The sequence below is a fragment of the Anticarsia gemmatalis genome, chromosome 22 (assembly GCF_050436995.1).
Source record: "Anticarsia gemmatalis isolate Benzon Research Colony breed Stoneville strain chromosome 22, ilAntGemm2 primary, whole genome shotgun sequence".
Lineage (NCBI taxonomy): Eukaryota > Metazoa > Arthropoda > Insecta > Lepidoptera > Erebidae > Anticarsia > Anticarsia gemmatalis.
The window spans coordinates 8,481,484-8,502,296 of NC_134766.1; the positions used below are offsets into that span (position 1 = coordinate 8,481,484).

At 34.0% G+C, this 20,813-nt stretch overlaps 1 protein-coding gene across 1 annotated transcript; it reads left to right on the top strand.

The window, feature by feature from the left end:
* Nucleotides 1-8,473: 8,473 nt before the first annotated feature.
* Nucleotides 8,474-18,527, top strand: LOC142982649 (facilitated trehalose transporter Tret1-like). Its single transcript, XM_076129266.1, has 11 exons — nt 8,474-8,711; nt 9,260-9,386; nt 13,445-13,677; nt 14,124-14,277; nt 14,641-14,810; nt 15,190-15,316; nt 15,556-15,648; nt 15,772-15,830; nt 16,179-16,334; nt 16,850-17,032; nt 17,430-18,527. Exons 2-11 carry the CDS (start codon nt 9,344-9,346, stop codon nt 17,670-17,672), a joined length of 1,461 nt encoding a protein of 486 aa, XP_075985381.1. The 5' UTR covers nt 8,474-8,711; nt 9,260-9,343; the 3' UTR covers nt 17,673-18,527.
* Nucleotides 18,528-20,813: the final 2,286 nt, after the last annotated feature.

Here is a 20,813-nt window from a genome sequence, read left to right on the forward strand (position 1 = left end):
ACACAAATGTTTTTTTTCCTTTCATCAAATTATTTCCCCTATATACGTATGTATAATTTATGATGAAATAATAACCACACAACAAAATAATATTTCAGTGTTGTCGTGTTAAAAATATAAATAGAATAAAATATAAATCGTCTCAATAGAATTGTGGAGAAGGATCGGAATAACAAGCTATCATAATGTTTATTAACTTATTAATTTTTTATTAAATCATCTCATTATGTTAAACTAGTTGTCTACCTCGAACAGTTACATTTTAACAGAAAAGAAAGAAAATAAAGCTTATTATATAAAAATCTTAACCTTAAGATTGAGTAAGGTGCCTGCAAGTTTTGCTTGAGCAACGTCAAGTAAGCTACTAGTTGTTATAAATGTTTCTGCAGGCGTTTAAATTTTTAGTTCACAATGATTAAAAAATATGGTGATTAATGCTGCCGTCTTAAAAATCTTACTTTTTAACCTTTGTACCGGATGCCTGATAAGTAATATTATACTACAATTGTCATCATCCATTCTCGGTTGACGGTTTGGCACAACTCAAGCAAACGCATACAAGCAATCAAGGAAACGCAAAGATAAGAAGGCTCGTTTATCAATTTTCACTCAATCTCTCTATCAATTAAAGGAAACTGATGTAAATAAAATAAATAAATAAATAAATATTATGGGACAACTCACACACGGTCATTTGATTCCAAACTAAGCAGAGCTTGTACTATGGTAACCAAATAACTGATAAACATACTTATATACTTCTAAATACATACTTATATAGATACATTAACATCCAGGCTCAGAACAAATACTCGTGCTCATCACACAAAGATTTGTCCCGGGTGGGATTCGAACCCACCACACGCGGCGCTATGGTTGTTGCGGCGAGGTGACCGCTTAAACCACTGAGCCAAACGTGCAGTTATGTATTTTATGTTTTACATTTTAATAAAAGTTATGAAAAGGATTTCGACTGTATTCTGGTCTATAATAAATGGTCACAAAAAAAGAGCGATCGATGATTTTGGAAGCCTATAAGATGTACTTGTCTATGGTTCAACAACTTAGCAAAGTTCTCGGCTAACAGAAGTATACAACAATCAGAATTTTAATCAGCCGTGACCTGCAGTCTAATGCAGTAACACTTTATATTGGAAATGCATAGAATTAATATTAGGTCGGGGGAAAAGACTTTTCGCAATATAGTATGTATAAACTTGTAATAAAAAAAATCTCTACACAAAAAAGCTCGATATTTGGGTACCTCACGAGCTCACTGAAAGGAACCTAATAAACTATGTACTATTTTGTGATTTTTGAAGCCAAAGAGATTTTAGTACAAGGTCATACATAATATAATGCGAAAAGACTTTTTTCCCGACCTAATAATAACAATTTAGATAAAAAAAACGATATAATAATCTAGATAACTCATTCCTCAGACTATAGTAGTTCACTTTACTATGTTTCAAATCTAAATATTTGCATAAGTATAATAAAAATATATAAATAAAAAAGCAGTACCACAAATAAACAACTAAACACAACAAGAGCTAAAGATTAAACAAGTTTAGTTGCACTCAATCCGACTCTCGTGACAATGACAAATACACAAACAAGGACAAGCCTTGTGCAATTATATAACATAATCCTTTGTTTATAATAATCTATATTAAATACTAGAGACCGCCCGCGATCTCGTCCGCGGGAAACACTTGTAATTGTACATGTGTAAATACCGATCCTTCGGGAACTCCGTGATAAAAAGTAGCCAATGTGTTATTCTGGGTCTTCAGCTACCTAAATACTAAATTTCATCGTAATCGATTCAGTAGTATTTGCGTGAAAGAGTAACAAACATCCATACATACATAAATACATACATACATCCATACATACATTCTCACAAACTTTCGCATTTATAATATCAGTAGGATACGCCGATAAGTTGCAGATAGCTAATCAGCTGGAATTGTAACTGTTATTTTTATACATTTGATGTTAATTTATCTTGAAGATAGGACAGGTTATCTGACGTATATTCATAAACTGGGAAACGTGCTACCATTCTAAAGATGGGTGGCCTCAGTGCTTTAGACGGCACGTTAGAATAAATTAAGACCCGTTAAATACCTCTACGTTGACCAGTAACCACTAAACATAAGATAAAAAGAATTAATTATGATCCTTTATTTATCGTATTAGTTGTTAAATCCAAATGAAGCGTATCGTCATCAGACTTATGAGTTTTGTCTCTCAAAATCTTGCACATGCAAGGCATGCATCTTGCAATCCCTACCTTATTTTTTTCAGGATGTAATACTACAAATTGACTCAGTCATTTTCAGATCGTAGAAAGGCAAGCAAGAACATTTTCACATTGATATTATTACTGAACATCAGCAAAATACTAAGCGGCCATATCACATGAAATGTATGTGTCAAAAGTTAACATGGTTATCAAAGAATGTCACGTGTCCATACTAACGATAGTTTTAAAAAATATCCTGTCTTATCCTTCGGGGAAAAACATGCAAGAAAATGAATCAATAATGCATCATTGCACGAGTCGCATTGTACTAGCAAAATCATAGTTGACAGTCACTATCATCTATGTTTTTATACTTTATACAGTGTACACATAGTTTTCTTGAAGCAGTGAAAATAAATAGATCATAATAGTATAAACAATATTTCAAGTGATAGATGAGTGGTCTAAACATGCGAGTCCTATGTACAGCGATCCACAGTTCGAACCCGAGGCAAGATACCAATCATTTTACGAAAAACTGTGTTTAATACTAATAATTATCGCGAGTTTCAACGGTGAAGGAAACAACTTGGTTGAACCTTGAATGCCCAAAAGTTGGTTATCGTATTTCTGGAGAGAATGCATAGTCCATAGTCCTCAACCCGCACTTGTTCAGCATGTTGGTCTACCTAAATTCAGGCGGATTTCTTAGAGCTACTAGAAAATACACAGAATGATTTATTATAATCTACCTCTATATAAATCGTACATGCTACTCTTTACGAAGATATCGGTCTACAGTGTCACATTAAAACAGAACTCATTCACTGTTTTCCGGCACTGTACAAATGACGTATCTCGAAGCGCCTCCATTAATTAATCACTAACACAAACATTAATTTAAATAAGGATTACACTTGTGTGTAAGAGCGAACCGTGCGCAAACATAAATATCTAATGTTTGGATTTAGTCTAGAAGAAATTATTTGTACTACAAAGGTATTTTAATGTTTTCAACGCTTCCTGATCTGACAATATGGGTACATAATTATATTTTTATTAATACGTTTTGTAATATAGATTTATTAAAAAAGGCTGCGACTTCATCCGCGTGGGATTTAATAAATGTCACGTTTTCACATTTTTATTGCTGTTTCACTCCTGTTAGAGTTAGCATGATGTTATATAGCCTATAGACTAGCATAATAAAACCATTGAACACATTTTTTTTACTTCCACAAGTAGTTTCAGCCAGGATTTACAAACAAACAAACTCTTCAGCGTTATATTTTTTCGTATATAAGGATGTAAATTGATATAAGACTACCGTGTGAAACTAAGAATACTTGTCTGGGTTATGGACAGTTCTACCGCGATACTATATACTTTTATCAAAAGTATCTATATACATAACGCAATACTAGGATTAAATCGGTTCGGCTGCTTCAAAGGCAATGAGTTTAAATCGAACGTAAAATAGTAAAGATTAGGAATTATATGTTCTTAGATAAAGTATAGTCAATATTTTTTTACTGCCTCAACCTTCACCTAGATTTTCAATTAACTCTCGAACACTACAGCCGGGTGGTTCAGTGACCGACCGGACCAGAAGCTAAAACGCGCGATTCAGATATCGCGTACGATCGCAGGATGTTGCGATATCTGCTAGTGCGCGGTCTGTAGCGACCGGTCGCTGCATTTAGCTTTCAATTGCGTTTTTTATATGCGTTTTAACGCTATTGAATAGATAAACTATCGCTAAATGTACTCCGAAACCGAGGGTAAGTCGCTGCGTCCGGCGCTCTCAAGTGTCTGGGTGTGCAATGCTAGTCGCTGTATCCAGCTTACAAAAAGCGATTAAAACGCCGACCGCCAATGTTAAAAGTAGCTAGTGTGCGGTCTCCCTAAGACGCGCAAATTCTATAATGCTATGAAACGCCGTAGATCTCAAATACGCTATTTCACATCGGTACAATTGTTAAATCAATCGCTGATTGTAGCGTTTCTGTAGCGCAATTCTGTAAAATCTGTACTGTCGAGTATCGAAAGTTTGACATTAGGAATGCAGTGCCAAAATAGTTTCTACGACACCCGTCAGAGGCGCTGATCAGATTGGTGACATGACAGGTCGGTTGTCGGTAGTCAACTAGATAGATATTAGTATATAATATAATAATAATAATAATAAAACAATAGATAGTAGTAGAGAATCGAGCTACTGTTGTGGCACTTATAAGATGTATATTTGTATGTATAGAAAATTGTTTATTCAAGCAACAGAATAATCTAAACCGCGTTCTAAGAATTACTCAAGACAGCCCTTGTAGGTAAATCATACCGGGAAAGTATTGAGATGAATAAATATATATTTTTATACTAGTTATTATGTATGTGATACTTTTCCTTCTTGCTGGCGCTCACCGCGTGACTTGCGTAAAATAAATGGCCTTTTCAATTATTTTCTTTCTTGTTTTTTCCTTAAAAACTTTCCTCGGGAATAGTTTTGAGTTGTTGAGACTAATTAATAGACGCGCCGTAAGTGATTTCAATGGCATTTCTAACTGATGAATCTTATGTGACATAGTATTTATTTTTAATGCCTGACTCATTTTCACCCAAGATAAAAAGTAAAGGCGTTTTCATTTTTTTTTGTGATGCCACTACATTACAACTTAACATTTTACATACTTTTTTAGTTTTTTTACTTGAAATACCGGTCGGTACACATTTTTAGGGTTTTCTTTTGGGAGCCTCCAAATAATTATTTTGTTATTCCGAGCATGTTTGTACTTTGTATCCGTTGTGTATATTTATGTTAGTTAAAGTACCCGTGACAGGAGATAACTGTTTAGTGGAGGCGCCCATGGCCAGTTGCGCTCACCGGTCGGTAAACTATCTGTGGGCTAAGCAACCCTTGGCGCGGTTATTCCATAGATGGGTGACCGCATAGTGGTATTTGAACTGGGCGTCTCCGTGCTTCGGAGGGCACGTAAAAAGTCGGTCCCGGCTGTTGTCTACTAAGACAACAGTCGTAAGCCATGTCAAAGGCCTCTCGGGCGGCTTGAACAACTTTGACACTAGGCTGACCACTAACCATACGATAAACAAACTGTTTAGTGAAATGGTGTTGTATAAATAAAAGTCAGTAAAAGGAAGAAGGAAAATCTTACCTTATAAGGGCGTATACAATTCTCTCCAACCAACAATTAATATGAGTAAGAAATATATTATTTTTAACAAAACCACAATACCAATCTATTCAGGTCAAAAGTATTTGCGTTGAGTGAAAAACTACGACCTGCAACCGAGTGAATAGAATATCTTAATACCTATTTAAACTGTCATTAAAGAATTAAGAAGTTTGTATGTTTTAACACACAGCTTATATTAGAAATTATAATGTAAGCATGACTAGGCGCAGTTTGTATTATAAAAATAGCTCACTTTTATTATTTTTGAACGCCTATGTTAATGGAGATGAATGAAATACGCACGTGTTTCTTCTAGAACAATAATAGTCCCATGTAACAGGGGCCAGCGACAACTATTAAGAGCCTTTTAATATAAATTAAAAAAGTAATAACGCGTCTAATAACACTTGTTTGACCCGGAAGTCAAAATTGACACCTCGCGATCAGCAATTTTATGCATTACAGTCAAGAGTTACGTTGTCTTCGCTTCAAAAATAGAAAATCCGAATAATAAATTTCGAAAGAAGTTCTAAACACTCGGTACTATAGAGTCGCCTGTGTATCAATTATATGAAATATCTCACCAAATTAATAATACTCGAAGGTGACATATAGCTGCATTTATTTATTATAAAGATATAAAACTTTCAAAGTTCTCTTCATGCCGTAAAGCTTTCTTCGAACATATTCGATTCGGCAATATCTATCGAACAACAAAACCGACTCGACTCACTTGTTCGGCTTGTGCCGATCGGGTTCACACATATTCGGTTTTACCACCCGGCTAGGCCGGTTAATACCGTACCGAATATGTGTCACATGTAGCAACCAAATATGTGCGTAGCAGCCTGAATAAAAAACTGAAATACAAATGTATCGGTTTCCATATAAAATATGTTCACTAGTAAAGTGCTTGGGAAAACTGAAGTAAAAATTATTTTCATCTTTTATCAAGATAGATTTTATCATAATTCAATAATGACGAAATATTTATAACAATTACACATTTATTTGATAATTAAAATGTATTTCTACTGACGCTTCCTAAAGACAACATAAGTAATTTTTATTTCGTATTAATCGCTTCTGGAGTTCCGTAAAAAATATTTTTGTAAAGTCGTATTTCTTTGTACAAAACTAAATTGATAATAAATTAATGTTCTATATTTGCTTTAGGATTCGAACCTGGGAAACACTGCAAGGCGGTAGTGTGAGAGTTGAAGTTTACGCAAGACCAAAGGTTCAAGTGTATTAGATTGATTTAATATAAGTATTCTTTGCGATAAATGTGGGTGCAGAGATCATAATGATATCTATATGAATTAAATGATTTACTGAAATGTATGTAAGGTATCACTTTTGAACAGCTAAATCAAATTGGATACTCCTTTTTTACATGTTTGTAACTGTCGGGACAAAGATTGTATGGGATCGATGGGACCAAAATTCCCATAAAAATGGAACCACGGGATAAAATTGTACTATACCCTATAATATATAACAAGTTACTACTTCAGCGCTGTGTATAAACCTCCATTACACATGAATTTAGGCCTAACATCAACATATAGGTTTTTTGACTAACAGACTTGGCAACAATTCAAGAACATGAATTTTTCTTTATATTTTCCTTCACTTATGTCTAAAGTAAACTTCAATTTATTTCTAAAAGACAAATACATCAGTGGAAAAGGAAAACGCTGTGTTACTCAGGTTAAGAAAGACGCATAATGATAATATTTTAAAAGAACATACGCCCTTCTTATCCTGGTGGTTTAACTACATGCGTTATTTATAAAGCACTTATAGAATAGCGCTGTAATGTAATACTAAGAAATATATTGATAATTACCGTTCAAGTGGACGGTTACTTGTAAATTTGAAATTGAATGTGTTCATTTTAATTATCTTTTACTTAGATTAGGTAAGTGACAGGGAATTTTGCTCTTTTAAAGGTCGGTGAAATTAGTTTTATGGTCAAAATATGCCCACCATTTAGCGCATGTCCCAAGGACTTGGATACCATTCCTTGCCAAGCAAAGTCCAATTGTTTGTTTTACAATTTCTGTCAAAATGTGGTGGAGTGATCGAAATGACAAAATTTATAATTGTTTTTAAAATTTGGCTGTAAAATTTGGTTGTAAAAAAATTTTTTAACACGAGCAGATACGAATTGATATAAAAATACATTATAATCTAATTACCAAGTTCAACCGTGCGTTGTCTTTAATTGAATGGCAACGGGAAAATCCGAAACTATAGCATGTGAAGGAAAATAATTGTTTAGGAAAATCAGTTGGTATTTTTGTAACGATAAGAAAAACGATTAAGTTATTTTTCCGGTCAAGCGTAAGCTGTCCAAGAGAATAGAGTATATTTTTTATAAAAGCCTGTACACTTAACAAACTATTTTTTGCAAAACTTTCTCTAAAACCAAAATCAAAGCATTTATCAGAATATCAATGAGAAGAGTTTGCAAGAAAAATCTGGGAATTGTATTAGTAATAAACAAAATGTAAAAATACGATTTATTCGGACACAGAGTGACTGAAAAACTTTCTGACGGATTTTTGGTTTTTGTGGAGGTGGAGATTAACAGATTTTCAGCATATACTGACGAACGGCTTAGCACTCACAGCATAACTCAAAATTACATTATTCAAATTATGTACTTTAGCATAAATCAGCGTTTGAACCCGATTTTAATTAAGTTTATTAATATTCCCTAAACCATGATAAGATTTCGGAAATGAGCACTAAAATTAAAACAAAAGGGATACTCTATATATTATTATGTCTCCCACGTAAGAGGTTGCAGGTTCAAACCCGAGGCAATGCACCAATAACTTTTCGAAGTTATGTGTGTATTCCAGGCCTAACCTCTCCCTCATTACGGGAGAAGACCCTTGCCCAGCAGTGGGACATTAATGAGTTCAATTTATTTATTTATTATATAAGCTGTAAGAAAATTCTCATTCAAAGTCCACTTATGGACTATAGACAACGGACGCGTATTGGTTATGGTGGGGCAATTACTAATCACACGCATTGAATAAATATACCAGTATAAGGACAATGTCCGAGTATGTTTTACAATCAGTTCTAAGACAACTGTCATTGTTTACACAATACTAAATAAAAATACATTTTTTTTTATAAAAATAAGTGTTTTGAAAAGATCTAAAGACCGGTCCATAAGTGATTTGAATTTTTGCAAGAAAGGACGTTTGTGTGAAAAATAAATAAAATATTTTATTGGGATTTTGGAGGTTATTATTTTGAGTACGATTATTGTTGATATTTAAGTTTTAGTTCAAAAAGTAAAATTACATTTGTGAAAAATATTTTCTGTAAAGTTAAAAAATAAAATTATATCCATTATTCTTTTGAAGTAAGCAAAGTAAGGCCTTGAGTCATACTGTAAATTAATATTTTTATTTCAAATTTGTTATCAACAGCCAAACTAGCGCAAAAAGTGTTATTTATTTTATTTTGTGGTTAATTTAACGTCGGTTATATGCTGGCTAAAAGTCTTACATTAGCTGACTGGCAATTTTAAGTTTCACCTTTTTTATAATTGTTCTATCATAATTAAAAGTCTCTGGTTTTCTCGAAACTAATGCTTTGTTGGTTCTTGCATAAATGAGTCCTATTGTCATCGAATAAGTAACCGCGTAAACGTCGCTTACTTTACCTCCCGATGAGTGCAACAAGTAATAAAATAATTTTACCAAGATTAATTAATTTGTACAAGCTTATTAATATTTGTGATAGCGTCTCCTTATCTTTTATAATTAAGGTAGATTATTTGTTCTAGGTTTGTGTTAATACGGAGGATATATTGTTTAAAACTAAGTGGGAGCAGTCAGTTACTGTCGGAATACGAAGGAATACAGTGATCATGAATATTGGAAGGTTGAGACAGTTTCATGCTGCTTTTGCAAGTAAGTACTTTATTTATATGATAGCTAGTTTGAATTGGTGCATTTCTGGTAATTCTGTGAACAGTTCTATGCCGAAGCCATTGACGTCTCATCCGTCTTCACCGTCTTGTGTCTAATTAGTGCCCATATTACAGCGTCTGTCCGTCTTTCGATAAACGCCACTACCTAATTAGCTTCCTTATACACATATAATGCTAAATTATACACAGTTAACGTCATGTCTATCACCATAAACGAAACTCCGGGCTACTATTAAGAAATATTATAATAAAATTAGAATAAACCAATAGCAATAAAATTTACCTGACTAGGAAATCGAACGCGAGACCTCTAAACGACAGACGTATTTAGTACCGACCATACCACAAAGGTTCTTCTTATATAAGACTAAAAAAAGTTACGATTAAAGCGGGTTTTTGACCTGTCATATACATATAATAAAATATAACAGATGGAAAAAAAAACCAAAACAATTTTGACCCTCGAGCGCTTAAAAAATGTGGACATTTCACTTTTTTGTGCAAGTCATCGTAACAAAATCGCAAATTTTACCTTTTTTATCCTCATAAAAAATAAATCAAAGTATTTTGAGACAGTTTTCCTGTTATTTTTATTTCAAAAACTCCCGCACTAATAATATCGGGTACGTTTTAAACAGTTGCATTTTTCCTTGTAGAAAAACCCGATAACACGTTAGTATACGAGTATGTTAGAAATTACTTAAGATATCTGTACAGAACCGCTTTTAATAGATTCAGTTATTATGATAAAGTTAACTGGCTTATCCCCGGTTTCTGAGGTACATTTAGCGGTAGTTTATCTGTTCAATAGCGTTTAAACTCGTATAAAATGGCTATTGTCCAAGTACTAGCGAAAAGTCAGCGTCAGAAATATGTTTTCACTATCACATTTTCAATCGTGTTTTTATGTATGAAATTATAAATTGAATGATTGCTATTGGTCAACAAACAACGCGTTTTATTTTTTAGAATTACTTTGAAGATAATTTATAGATACTTATAGTACCTTTATTATATGTATGGCAGTAAATATCTAAATATACTACACACATATTTTTGAAACTGTCTGTACATAACTGCTAATTTCGATTACCGGGTTTTGCAAAGTTTTACTACTTTTTAAACGGTTATTAGCTTGTTTTGGATTTCGGTTTCTTATTTTTTAGTAAAAGCCCAGTTTGGTGACATACTTGGCATATCATTAAGATAAAATGCTCACTCATTGTATACTCAAGAGGTAATTTCTTACGCTCTTATGTAAGGTCAGGTATCATATTAGAAAAACAACTTGTATAGTGCATAATGTATCAATGTACATATAAGCGCATAACTTAACTAACTAAATAAATATCTCAGGACAACTCACACACGGCCATTTGATTACAAATATACCCTCTTATTCATAAAAATATATGAAGTTATGAAAGGCTTATCAAGTGTTTTGTTTCTTTCACTCCTTAGCGAAATGAAAAAAAGAAAACATATTAAGTATTATAGTAGCTTTTCAACTAAAATAGGTTTTATAGTGTGTTTATGAATAAGAGGGTTAGGTAAGTATTGTAACGAGACAACTAATATACTACTAATAGTTTGCTATTTAAAAGTACGATTTGGGATAAGATCGAAGCTGATTCGATCGAACTCAAATTTGATTCAGTCAGGAGTAATCCATAAAACCACGTTTTTAATTTTAAGGTAGTTAACTGGGCTTAAAAAAATGTCTTAGATGTATTTTTTTCGTTACCAATATTATTTCAGATACATTATATAAGGTTCATCATTATACAGTATGTACTTACAAGATTCTATAAAAAAAGGAGAAACTCGTGTCGTATCGGTATTACAATCTTAACATGTGTTTTTAACATTGCATACGACGATTTGATTGATGGAAAACTGTAATAAACCTATCCATAACTAACGATAGTTTATTACTAATCATTACTTAAATAATGAAGGTTTAATAGCTTTATTACTACATCGATTTAACATAATATAGGAAAATAACTATCTATATATCTTGTCACTTATTAATAAATGATGTTGATATTTTTAATGACACCTACAGCTGATATTATCGGTATACATACTCAGATAATCATAGCTGTTATATCTAAGGGTGTTGGCAGGAGTACAATAAACCCACTTATAAAGAAAATATCACGCCCATTATACCCAGAGGTGTAGGCAGAAGTGCAATACACCCATGTTTTGCCGTCAACAATATCAGTGCCATGAAATAATGGGCAAGTCAATGGCCATTTACCCAGTACGATACCAAACTCTGGGTCAATTATTGACAAATGTTTTGATACAGGTTGCAAAAGATCACACTAAAGTGCGCCATTTAAAAAAATAAGAAAAATGAGTTTTTATGCTCTCCTGTAAAATTTACAATAACGCACATTCGCTATAATAGTACTTTGCCCGACCCAGGATTCAAAACCGAGACCTCTTGGTCAGCAGTAGGATACATTGTCATTACCAACCGCACATTAGAGCCGGTAATTAATTATTATCAATGTTGTATATTGCAGTTGCATCGTTAGTAGTAGGTATAGATGTAAAGTGTAGCATTCGTTAACGAGTTTACGAAAGAGAAGTTAAAGAATGTAACCTAATGTTTGGAATAGATACATCGTTATAATATTGGGTGCAATTAACCAAATGACGTGTATTCATCAACGCTCCATTATATTTTGAGTTGTAGGTGATAGAATATTAAAGTGGTATAATATATGCATTTTATTGATTTGTGCAAATATAGCTAGAAAAAATTATAAGTCTCTTATGGGGCTTGTAAACAAAAAATGGATTTATTTATGTAATTAACTATCTTTATACAACAAAAATCCATTGAGTAGTTTTTGCGTGAGAGATTAACATACGCAAATCCATTCAAACAAATCCCCTAAATAAAATAACTTATTTTATTTCTAGCCAATATAATTAAAGAAAAAAATATCATACGACACTTCGACATTCGAACATAATAACTTCGTCTCTTTAAAATCGGTTAAAAAGAAAATTATTGACTAATATTAGTATCATGTATTCGTTATCCCATGTCTTAAGTAAATAAGAAATCGGCCGCACTTTGATAATTGTAATCAAGATTTCACAATGACGAGTAGCTGATAAAAGTTACGTTTTGTGTGCAAAAGTTTACGTTTGTTTAAGATTATGCACTTGTTATTTATAGTAGCTGTTTAAACGAGATTACTGTCGTTGAACCCGAATGATCTGTGTTTAAAATAGGATAAAAATGTCTTATAATTTTGAACTAGAAAGTGGAGTGCAAAATATTATAATCTTTTGTTATTTATGCTGTTACCATTATTTCACTTGCAGCCCAAAACCGTAGGGTTTACTTTACTGTATTAATCTACAATTTAAAATATATCAATAGAATTGTAACAATTGAATAACACTTCTCCTTAGCACAATTCTCTACAGTCAGTACAATCGAGTATTGATAGTTTGACAATTAAAATGTACTGCAAAAATAGTCCCAATGGCTCCCGTTAGAGGTGCTTATCCCAATTTCATAGTATCTTTCTCGATAGCAAGCCGATTAATGTATAATAGAATACGGGAATTAACGCGAACACGCATTTTACCTTAAAATGCCTAACGTTTCGGCGCAGGTTGCACTCGCCGTGGTCCCAGGCAGGTTTTAAGGTAAAATGCGTGTTCGCGTTAATTCCCGTATTCTATTATACATTAAACATGCAACGCGAGAGTTTAAAAGTTATGAGCAAGCCGATTGTCCAAAGTCGATAGTGGTACAGAATCGTGCTACTGAAGAAGAAATCGAACATACTTCTTGTTATCAGCTGTTTATTCACTGTAATTCTCCAATTAATGAAAAGTTGGTTTTAATTTGGTTCCTGTGGGCTTTGTGTTCGAGAAAGATTTAAGGAACTCATAGAAGTTAAAGAAAAGTTGCATGTATTTTTTTTTCTAAGTGAGGAAAATTTGTATTCCTTCATTAACTAGGTATTGAAAATCTCTAGAAAAATATATTTTCTTTTTCAGGCGGCTTCGGCTCGTTAGTGATGGCCATCATCACAGTCTGGCCATCATACACATCAGAGCTATACATGTCAAACTCCACGACACCTCTCTCAGCTCCAATGACTAAGATGGAAGAGTCCCTGCTCGGTAGTCTGCCGGCGTTAGGCGCTGTGGCCGGGACACTTATGGCTGGACCGATAATGGATGTTTTCGGAAGAAGAAATGGGGGAGTCTTGTTGACTTTACCTTTTGTGGTGAGTTGGTTTTAAGATAGTTATGATAAATTATATGAGAAGCAGATGGTCTTTTTGCTCTACAGGTTTTTTTGAACTTTCTTTACTCACTCAAGAAGTGTAAACTATGAGTGTCTGACTAAATTTTTTACTTTTACAACTATTACTTCAAACACGAGTGGTCAGATTCTTCTATAGATATTATAGTGGCGGCTAATTTCTAAAAGAACTCCCAGACATCTGAGAATTATTCAAAGTATTAATCAGTAAAATTACCGGATTATATATTTTATATTCATTATACGATATAATATTATTCTCGCCTCCTAATAACGTAGGTAAAGAAAAAAAAAGTTATATTTCATACATACACATCTTCGGGTATACCTACCAGACGAGATAATCTTATATGTATTTCCTTAATTGTCTTCAATAACTTATAACGAGTTTGTTTTTGTATTTTACAGATTTCATGGGCTGTCATATCAGTATCAACATCAATCAAAGTGATCTTAGCAGCGCGGTTCTTCTCAGGGATTGCAGGCGGAGGCACCTTGGTCTTAGCTCCATTCCTGGTGTCAGAAGTATCGGAAGACTCTATTAGAGGATTTTTAGCTTCGAGTAAGTTTTTTCCACATCTTAGTCAAGGCTCTTGTGTTTATGATTACCAAGTTCAATATGTATTCTACTGAATGTATTTATACATATTATTTTAAGCGTTAGCGACGACAAAATTACTATATAGATTTTGTTACACTGGGTTCATTTTTAGTGTCGTATACATTTTTTTTCTTTGAGGATAAGCAATATGCCCGAACATTTGTTTTTGTATTATAAACAATACTTCATATTGAAAGATACAATAGAAAAGAATAATATATTATCTATATATACTTGACGTGGCGCAACCATTACCAAACTTGTGACCGAAACAAACACAAAAACAGGCTTCAAATACATTACTTTGACGTGTTATTCTTTCAGTTGCCATGTTCCTCTGCTGCGTCGGCAACTTGTTGTCGTACATCATCGGCTGGTGGTTCTCCTACAACACGATCATTTGGATCAACGTGGTCATCAGCGTCATTGGAACTGTTCTCGTGATGCTGGTCGAAGAGACACCCGTGTATTACTTGCAGAAGAATCGAGAGGAGGTAAAAATAGCTAAATAATTAAAGATTATTATAAGAAATCGACTGCCTCCGTAGCGCAGTGGTTTAAGTCACCACGCCGCTACCATTGCGTCGGGAGGTCGCGGGTTCGATTCCCACACGGGACAATTATTTGTGCGATCCACAACATATTTTTCGGGTCTGGTTGTACTTTGTGTCCGTTGTTTGTATGTTTGTAAAAGTCCTCGCGACACAAGAGCAATTCTTAGTGCGGGAGTTGTCTAAAAAACCATTTTAACCTTTTTAACCGTTTTAACATGTAACTGTTCCACTGCTGGGAAAGGGTATTCTCCTAAACCAAGGAGAGGTTTAGGCTTTACATAACCTTATAATGACAGCATCTTTCTACCTCTTCTTACAGGATGCGAGAAAAGCAATTGCAAAGTATCGTGGTGTACACGTGTCTTCGATGATAGTGAACGATGAGTTGTACAAGCTGAAACAATTGGTATCGTCGACGGCACCAGTTGAACTGAAACCTATTACGGGTATGTTTTAATTATTTTCTGTAAATTTAAAACAATACAAACTAAGCATTTTAATAAAACATTTTATTTTGCTGGATGTCATCGCCATCACTATTATGTCCTCAAAGATTATGAAGATGCAGGCATTGGGCACATTGATGTATTTTAATGCTCTAAAAGAACATTCTCAAACCACTGGTATTGGTTGTAAATACTATAAATAAAATCAGATTTAAAAATGGTTCTGTAATTATTTCCAGATTTGACTAAAGCTGAAGAAGCAGAAAGAGCAATGTTGAATCAAGAAGGAGTACCAGAGAAGAGTCCACGAATGTCATCGTTTAAGATGCTTTGTAAGTAAATTACGATGACATGTTTACTTATTTTAAACCTTTAGTTTTCTATTGATTCACGACCTTAAAAAGATAAAGAATTTCTTTTAAAACTAATTTAAATGTCTTTTTCATTTTTTTCAGTCTGCACGCCATCATCTCGAAGAGCATTCATTGTGGTCATGACGCTTATGACTCTACAGGTAATTATTACTTATTCTTTCTTGTTAAATTATATGGAAAACTATTCGTCATAAGAACATTTAAAAAAGATCATAAATTACATAATTATTATTACCTAAGGTTTTCTTATTATCTGATATTATTATTTAAAAAAATTAAAACTAGATTCTAAAACACACTTTTGCCAAAAGGCTTTTCAAAACCCATCCCTTTTTTATAATACACGCGAAATATCTCGTGAGCAAGTTACCGTATAGCAGTTGCACAGTTATACATGAGACAAAATCAACAGAAAATATTAAAAGAATCACACGATAATTTATTTCGTTGTAGGAATAAAGCATTTAAGACAAATTTCAATTTTCCAGGTATTCGGTGGCATGATGCCGGTGCAAGTGTATGCGAACAAAGTATTTACTGAAACAGATCCAAGCAAGGCGAATTTGTACACAGTGTTGTTTGCTATCATCCAGGCAGCTGGTTCATTGGTGTCGGCTGTAGCTGCCGACAAGGCTGGGAGAAGAGTGAGTGATTATTGTATTTAAATTGTGTGAGATGGGTGACCAATGCCTAATCCAAAAATGAATATTAGAGAGAAAAATGATAATTTATAAGATAAAATATAATAATTATAATGCAATTATAATTATTATATTTTATCTGGTTTAGAGGCCCTTGAATTTAATTTCTTGTAAAAGTTTGAAATTAGGTTTCGACGCCCTATCGCTAAGTATTCGAGGATTTTTATCGACAGGCAATAAATGGAAAATCTATCATTATAACCAGAGAAGTAGGTGTATAATATACTTGCGGATACTAAAAGCGTTTAGATTTAATAAAAAAAAGAATTTTACTTGCTACGTGAGACTTTTTTCTGACAGTGGTACTGTCAAAAAGGCTGGTATTTTTCTTTTGATCTTCTCTTCTATATAAATGTTCGCTTGAACTCATTGCATCTACATTTTTTATTTATGGTGTCTTTTAGTTCGTCCGTAATCACGTTCATATCTTTGAATTTAGTCCAACATTTTTTTTCCAGGTGTTACAGCTATCTTCAGCCGTCATCGTGTGCTTCTGCCTCGCCGGCATGGGCTTCCAGCTTCAGTTCAGGATCGCACCACCGTGGGTGACCGTGATGCTCATCTTTACCTTCTGCTTCTTCATCCTGGTGGGAGCTGGGTCCATTCCTTATGTGCTGTTATCTGAGGTGTTTGTGCCTGAGGTGAGATATTAAAATATGTATAAAACAACATAAATAGATGTGAATTAAAATCAAGTGGATACGAAAAATATTCGTCACTGTGACTTTTTTTAAGACTCAGCGGGAGGTACTAAACCAATAGCAAACTACGCGCATCAAAAATGGTTGTGAGACAATACCTCTACGCATGTATTGTAGAGATTGAAAGATTTTTGGATGCTGCTTAAATTGAGCAGTTTATGCTAACAACTATTTCTAAAGTAGTTAGGAAAACAGTTCCTTGTTTATAAGACATTTCTTTAGCTGCTGTAGCGCAATTTCGCATTAAATTACCAAAGCAATAATTACCACCATTGTCCTTTTTACATGTCTTGCAAAGTCCTTAATAATACTAATTTCTAATGTTCTTTGTTCACAGGTAATGAACTTAGCTTCAACAATAGTCGTGGAGTGGGTGTGGATCACCAACTTCTTCATCATCGGCATCTTTCCTTTCATGATCGACTTCTTCGGGATGCACGGCGCCTTCTACACTTTCGCCACCATTAGTATAACTAATGCTGTTATTAGCTATTTTATTTTACCAGAAACGACAGGACTTTCTATTGAACAAATTCAAGAAGTTTTCTTGCCAAAGTCGAAGAGATCACAAGTGTTATAGAAGATTTTATTGTAATAGGTGAAATAGAAAGGTTAGTTAGCGAAATGGCTGTGATAGGCCTTGTTGTAGGTAGTAGTAGTTGTGTATAGGCTAAGGATAGTAGAATTTTATAGTACTTATTTAAAGGCTACACTACACAAGTCGCAAAAGGCCGCCAATACCACACACCCCGGTAGCCATGCCCTGTTTATAAGAGCCCTGCCTCAGTAGGACGCCGTGAAATCGCCATATTGAAATGTATGTCACCTAACACCTAACTGCTTGGACACGTAGCCAACGACGCCGCCATGGCGTCCGAGTGACGCAGGGCACTAAGAGCCTTAACAAGAAGTTTGATAAGCCCGAAGAGCAAAGCTACTTTGCTAGTGGGATAATAACTTATTCTTTTATACACGGGGTTTAGTATCATACATAACAAATAATCACAGCATTTGCTGCTAGTTCTCTTTCTTTGAGGGCTATGAAGCTGCCTGTTCAGCGACTTAAAAATAAGAGGGGATACATTCTACGCGATTTTTTTCTTTTTATGTGTTCTCTCGTTACTCGAAAACGCGTGGAACCATTAAAAAAATCTTTTTTATTTGAAAAGGTGTACGTTGAAGCTGTTTTAACCGACTTCTAAAAAAGGAGGAGGTTCTCAATACGAATGTATTTTGTTTTAACTATGTGAATGGATGGATGTTAAATGGTCTAGTATTTTCTAGTCGTTGACTTGTGAGTGATTTTGGATACTATAAGTGTCTGATTCAGTATTAATATTGTAAATAATGTGTTAAATTGTGCTGTTATATTTAAGTTTAGTCGTAGTTAAATATTGTAATATAAACTCAAAAATAAAGTGTTATTTTTGTTAACAATAATTAATGAAAGTCTGTTCTTATTTTACCCTATTATTCATCATCATCATTGTATTCATCTTTTTCAGATGATTCTAGAATATATGTAACGAAGGAACATTTTCGTTCGTGGCTTCAAAAGCTTCTATGCGGTTGTCACCCTATTATTATATTTTGTAATTTTATTGTTTGTAAAACCTTTAGTGAACTATTAACATTCTTTACCTCAAGTACAGTTTAATTGTATTCATATCGAGTATTTAAATCTATATAAATAAAAATAAATCACCGAAACGTTCCTACGCGCATAACTTTGCAACAACTGAACTAAATTGGATAATTCTTTTTAATAAGTTTGTTGCTATTGGGACGAGGTTCGTATAAGATCAATGGGTATTAAATTCCTACGAAAATGGAATGAATGGAATGAAATTGTACTATACCCGGAATTGAATTATAGACGGACCAGTACACTAGTAAATAAATATTTTTGGACAACTCATCTAATTTCAAGCCAACCATCTGATAACCAATCATAGGTAATAAACCTTAATATGCGCATATTGACTTAAACAAACGCGTGCGCAGGAAAACATGTGTCGGACTGTCGTATCTTGGGAATTCCCCACAATTAAACGAAGCGTGATTGAAATTAACGACATTTGTGTGACTAACAATAATATGATAAATTATGTTAGATTTTCTAAATTACGTAGATACATAGTTTATAATATCACACTTGTTATAGCCAAAGGTGTAGGCAGAGGCGTATCAAATACTCCCGCGGTTCGCGACATACATAAAATCACGCCTGTTATAACCGAAGGTGTGTGCAGGGTGTACGAAATACTCCCGCATTTCGCCATCAACAATGTTAGTCCAACGTTATACGGGACGAGCCTATTGCCATATGCCAGGCACGTTACCAAACTCCGTACTACTACTAATGATAATCTAATATGATATAGAAAAATACTCGACGAGCACGGAATGCCATGCGTCCCGTGCCCGACTTCTCACTGGTAATTTTTTGCCGTCCCATTCGGCCATTTAGAGTGAGGCGATAGAGAGTGTACTTATGTATTTTGCACATTCTCGGATAGTTAAACGGAGTCCGGCAAAATTTGGTGGTTGGTTTCCGAATATCTGTCAGGAAGATATTATTATTTAAATGTAACCCATTAATGTCCCTACTGCTGGGCAAGGGTCTGCTCCCGTAAAGAGGGAGGGGTTAGACCTTGAGTCCACCACGCTGGCCAAGTACGGGTTGGGTACTTACATTATTATTTACAAAGTGTAACTCTGTATTTATACTCTTATAAGAGATTAAAAGTAAAAATCTATTGATATATGGCAGGGACCCAAACGGATTTGTATTGAAGCCCGAACATCATGATAAATGAACCTTGTACAAACGTAATGTCGGACGTGTGCAAAGTATAACAGGTTCAATTGATAACGCTATCTTGAACTGATACCACCATTGGTTAAACGTAGATAGGTCGAGAGAGCTGTGTTACCCTACTACAACTACTGTTAAACTATTACAGCAGTAGAAAGCAATGGAATAGTAACAGCAATTGAATATCTATTACTACAAGATTTCCCGCTGTAAAAAGTGTCCTATAAGTAAGTGGTCGGCGGTCGATGACTTTTAGAAAATAATTATCACTTGCTCCAACGGTGAAAGAAACATCACGACGAAACCTCGCAAAATTGGCATCGCTCCTAAAATTGGTTGAATACATTTCTTGAGGGCTCGTGGAAAAAAATCCCTTCATTAGTGACGTGATAAAGTTATATAGACATTTATTCAAGTATCTATACGCTATTCATTCTTTCGCCTCAAACTTTCGCTTCCATGTTTCAACTCCATATGGGGCGGCAGAATTAGTCCAAAATCGGTCGTGTCACCAAATTACGGAATGATGTAGAAAAATATTCTAACTATACTACATTAGAAAATTCTCTTCACTTCATGAATACTCGTGATCTGCAGTCGTATATTTCACTGTCAGACTACAGGGGAGTTGTTTATGAATACAGCTGAAATTTAATGAGCTATTAAATATTTCATCATCTCTGATATTTCCGTACCATTTGAAAGTAACCTTTAATCTACCATAATACTTTTGTGACAGTTGTCTTCTTAAAACATTTGTTGGGATATTATGTTCAAATAATTTTTATCAACAACAAATAAAAGTGAAGTGGTTTATTGTAGTTTTAGATTATTGTTTATAATATTTGGTTAATATTTATTATGAGTATTGTAAAATGTAATATAATTAGGTAATGTCCAGGG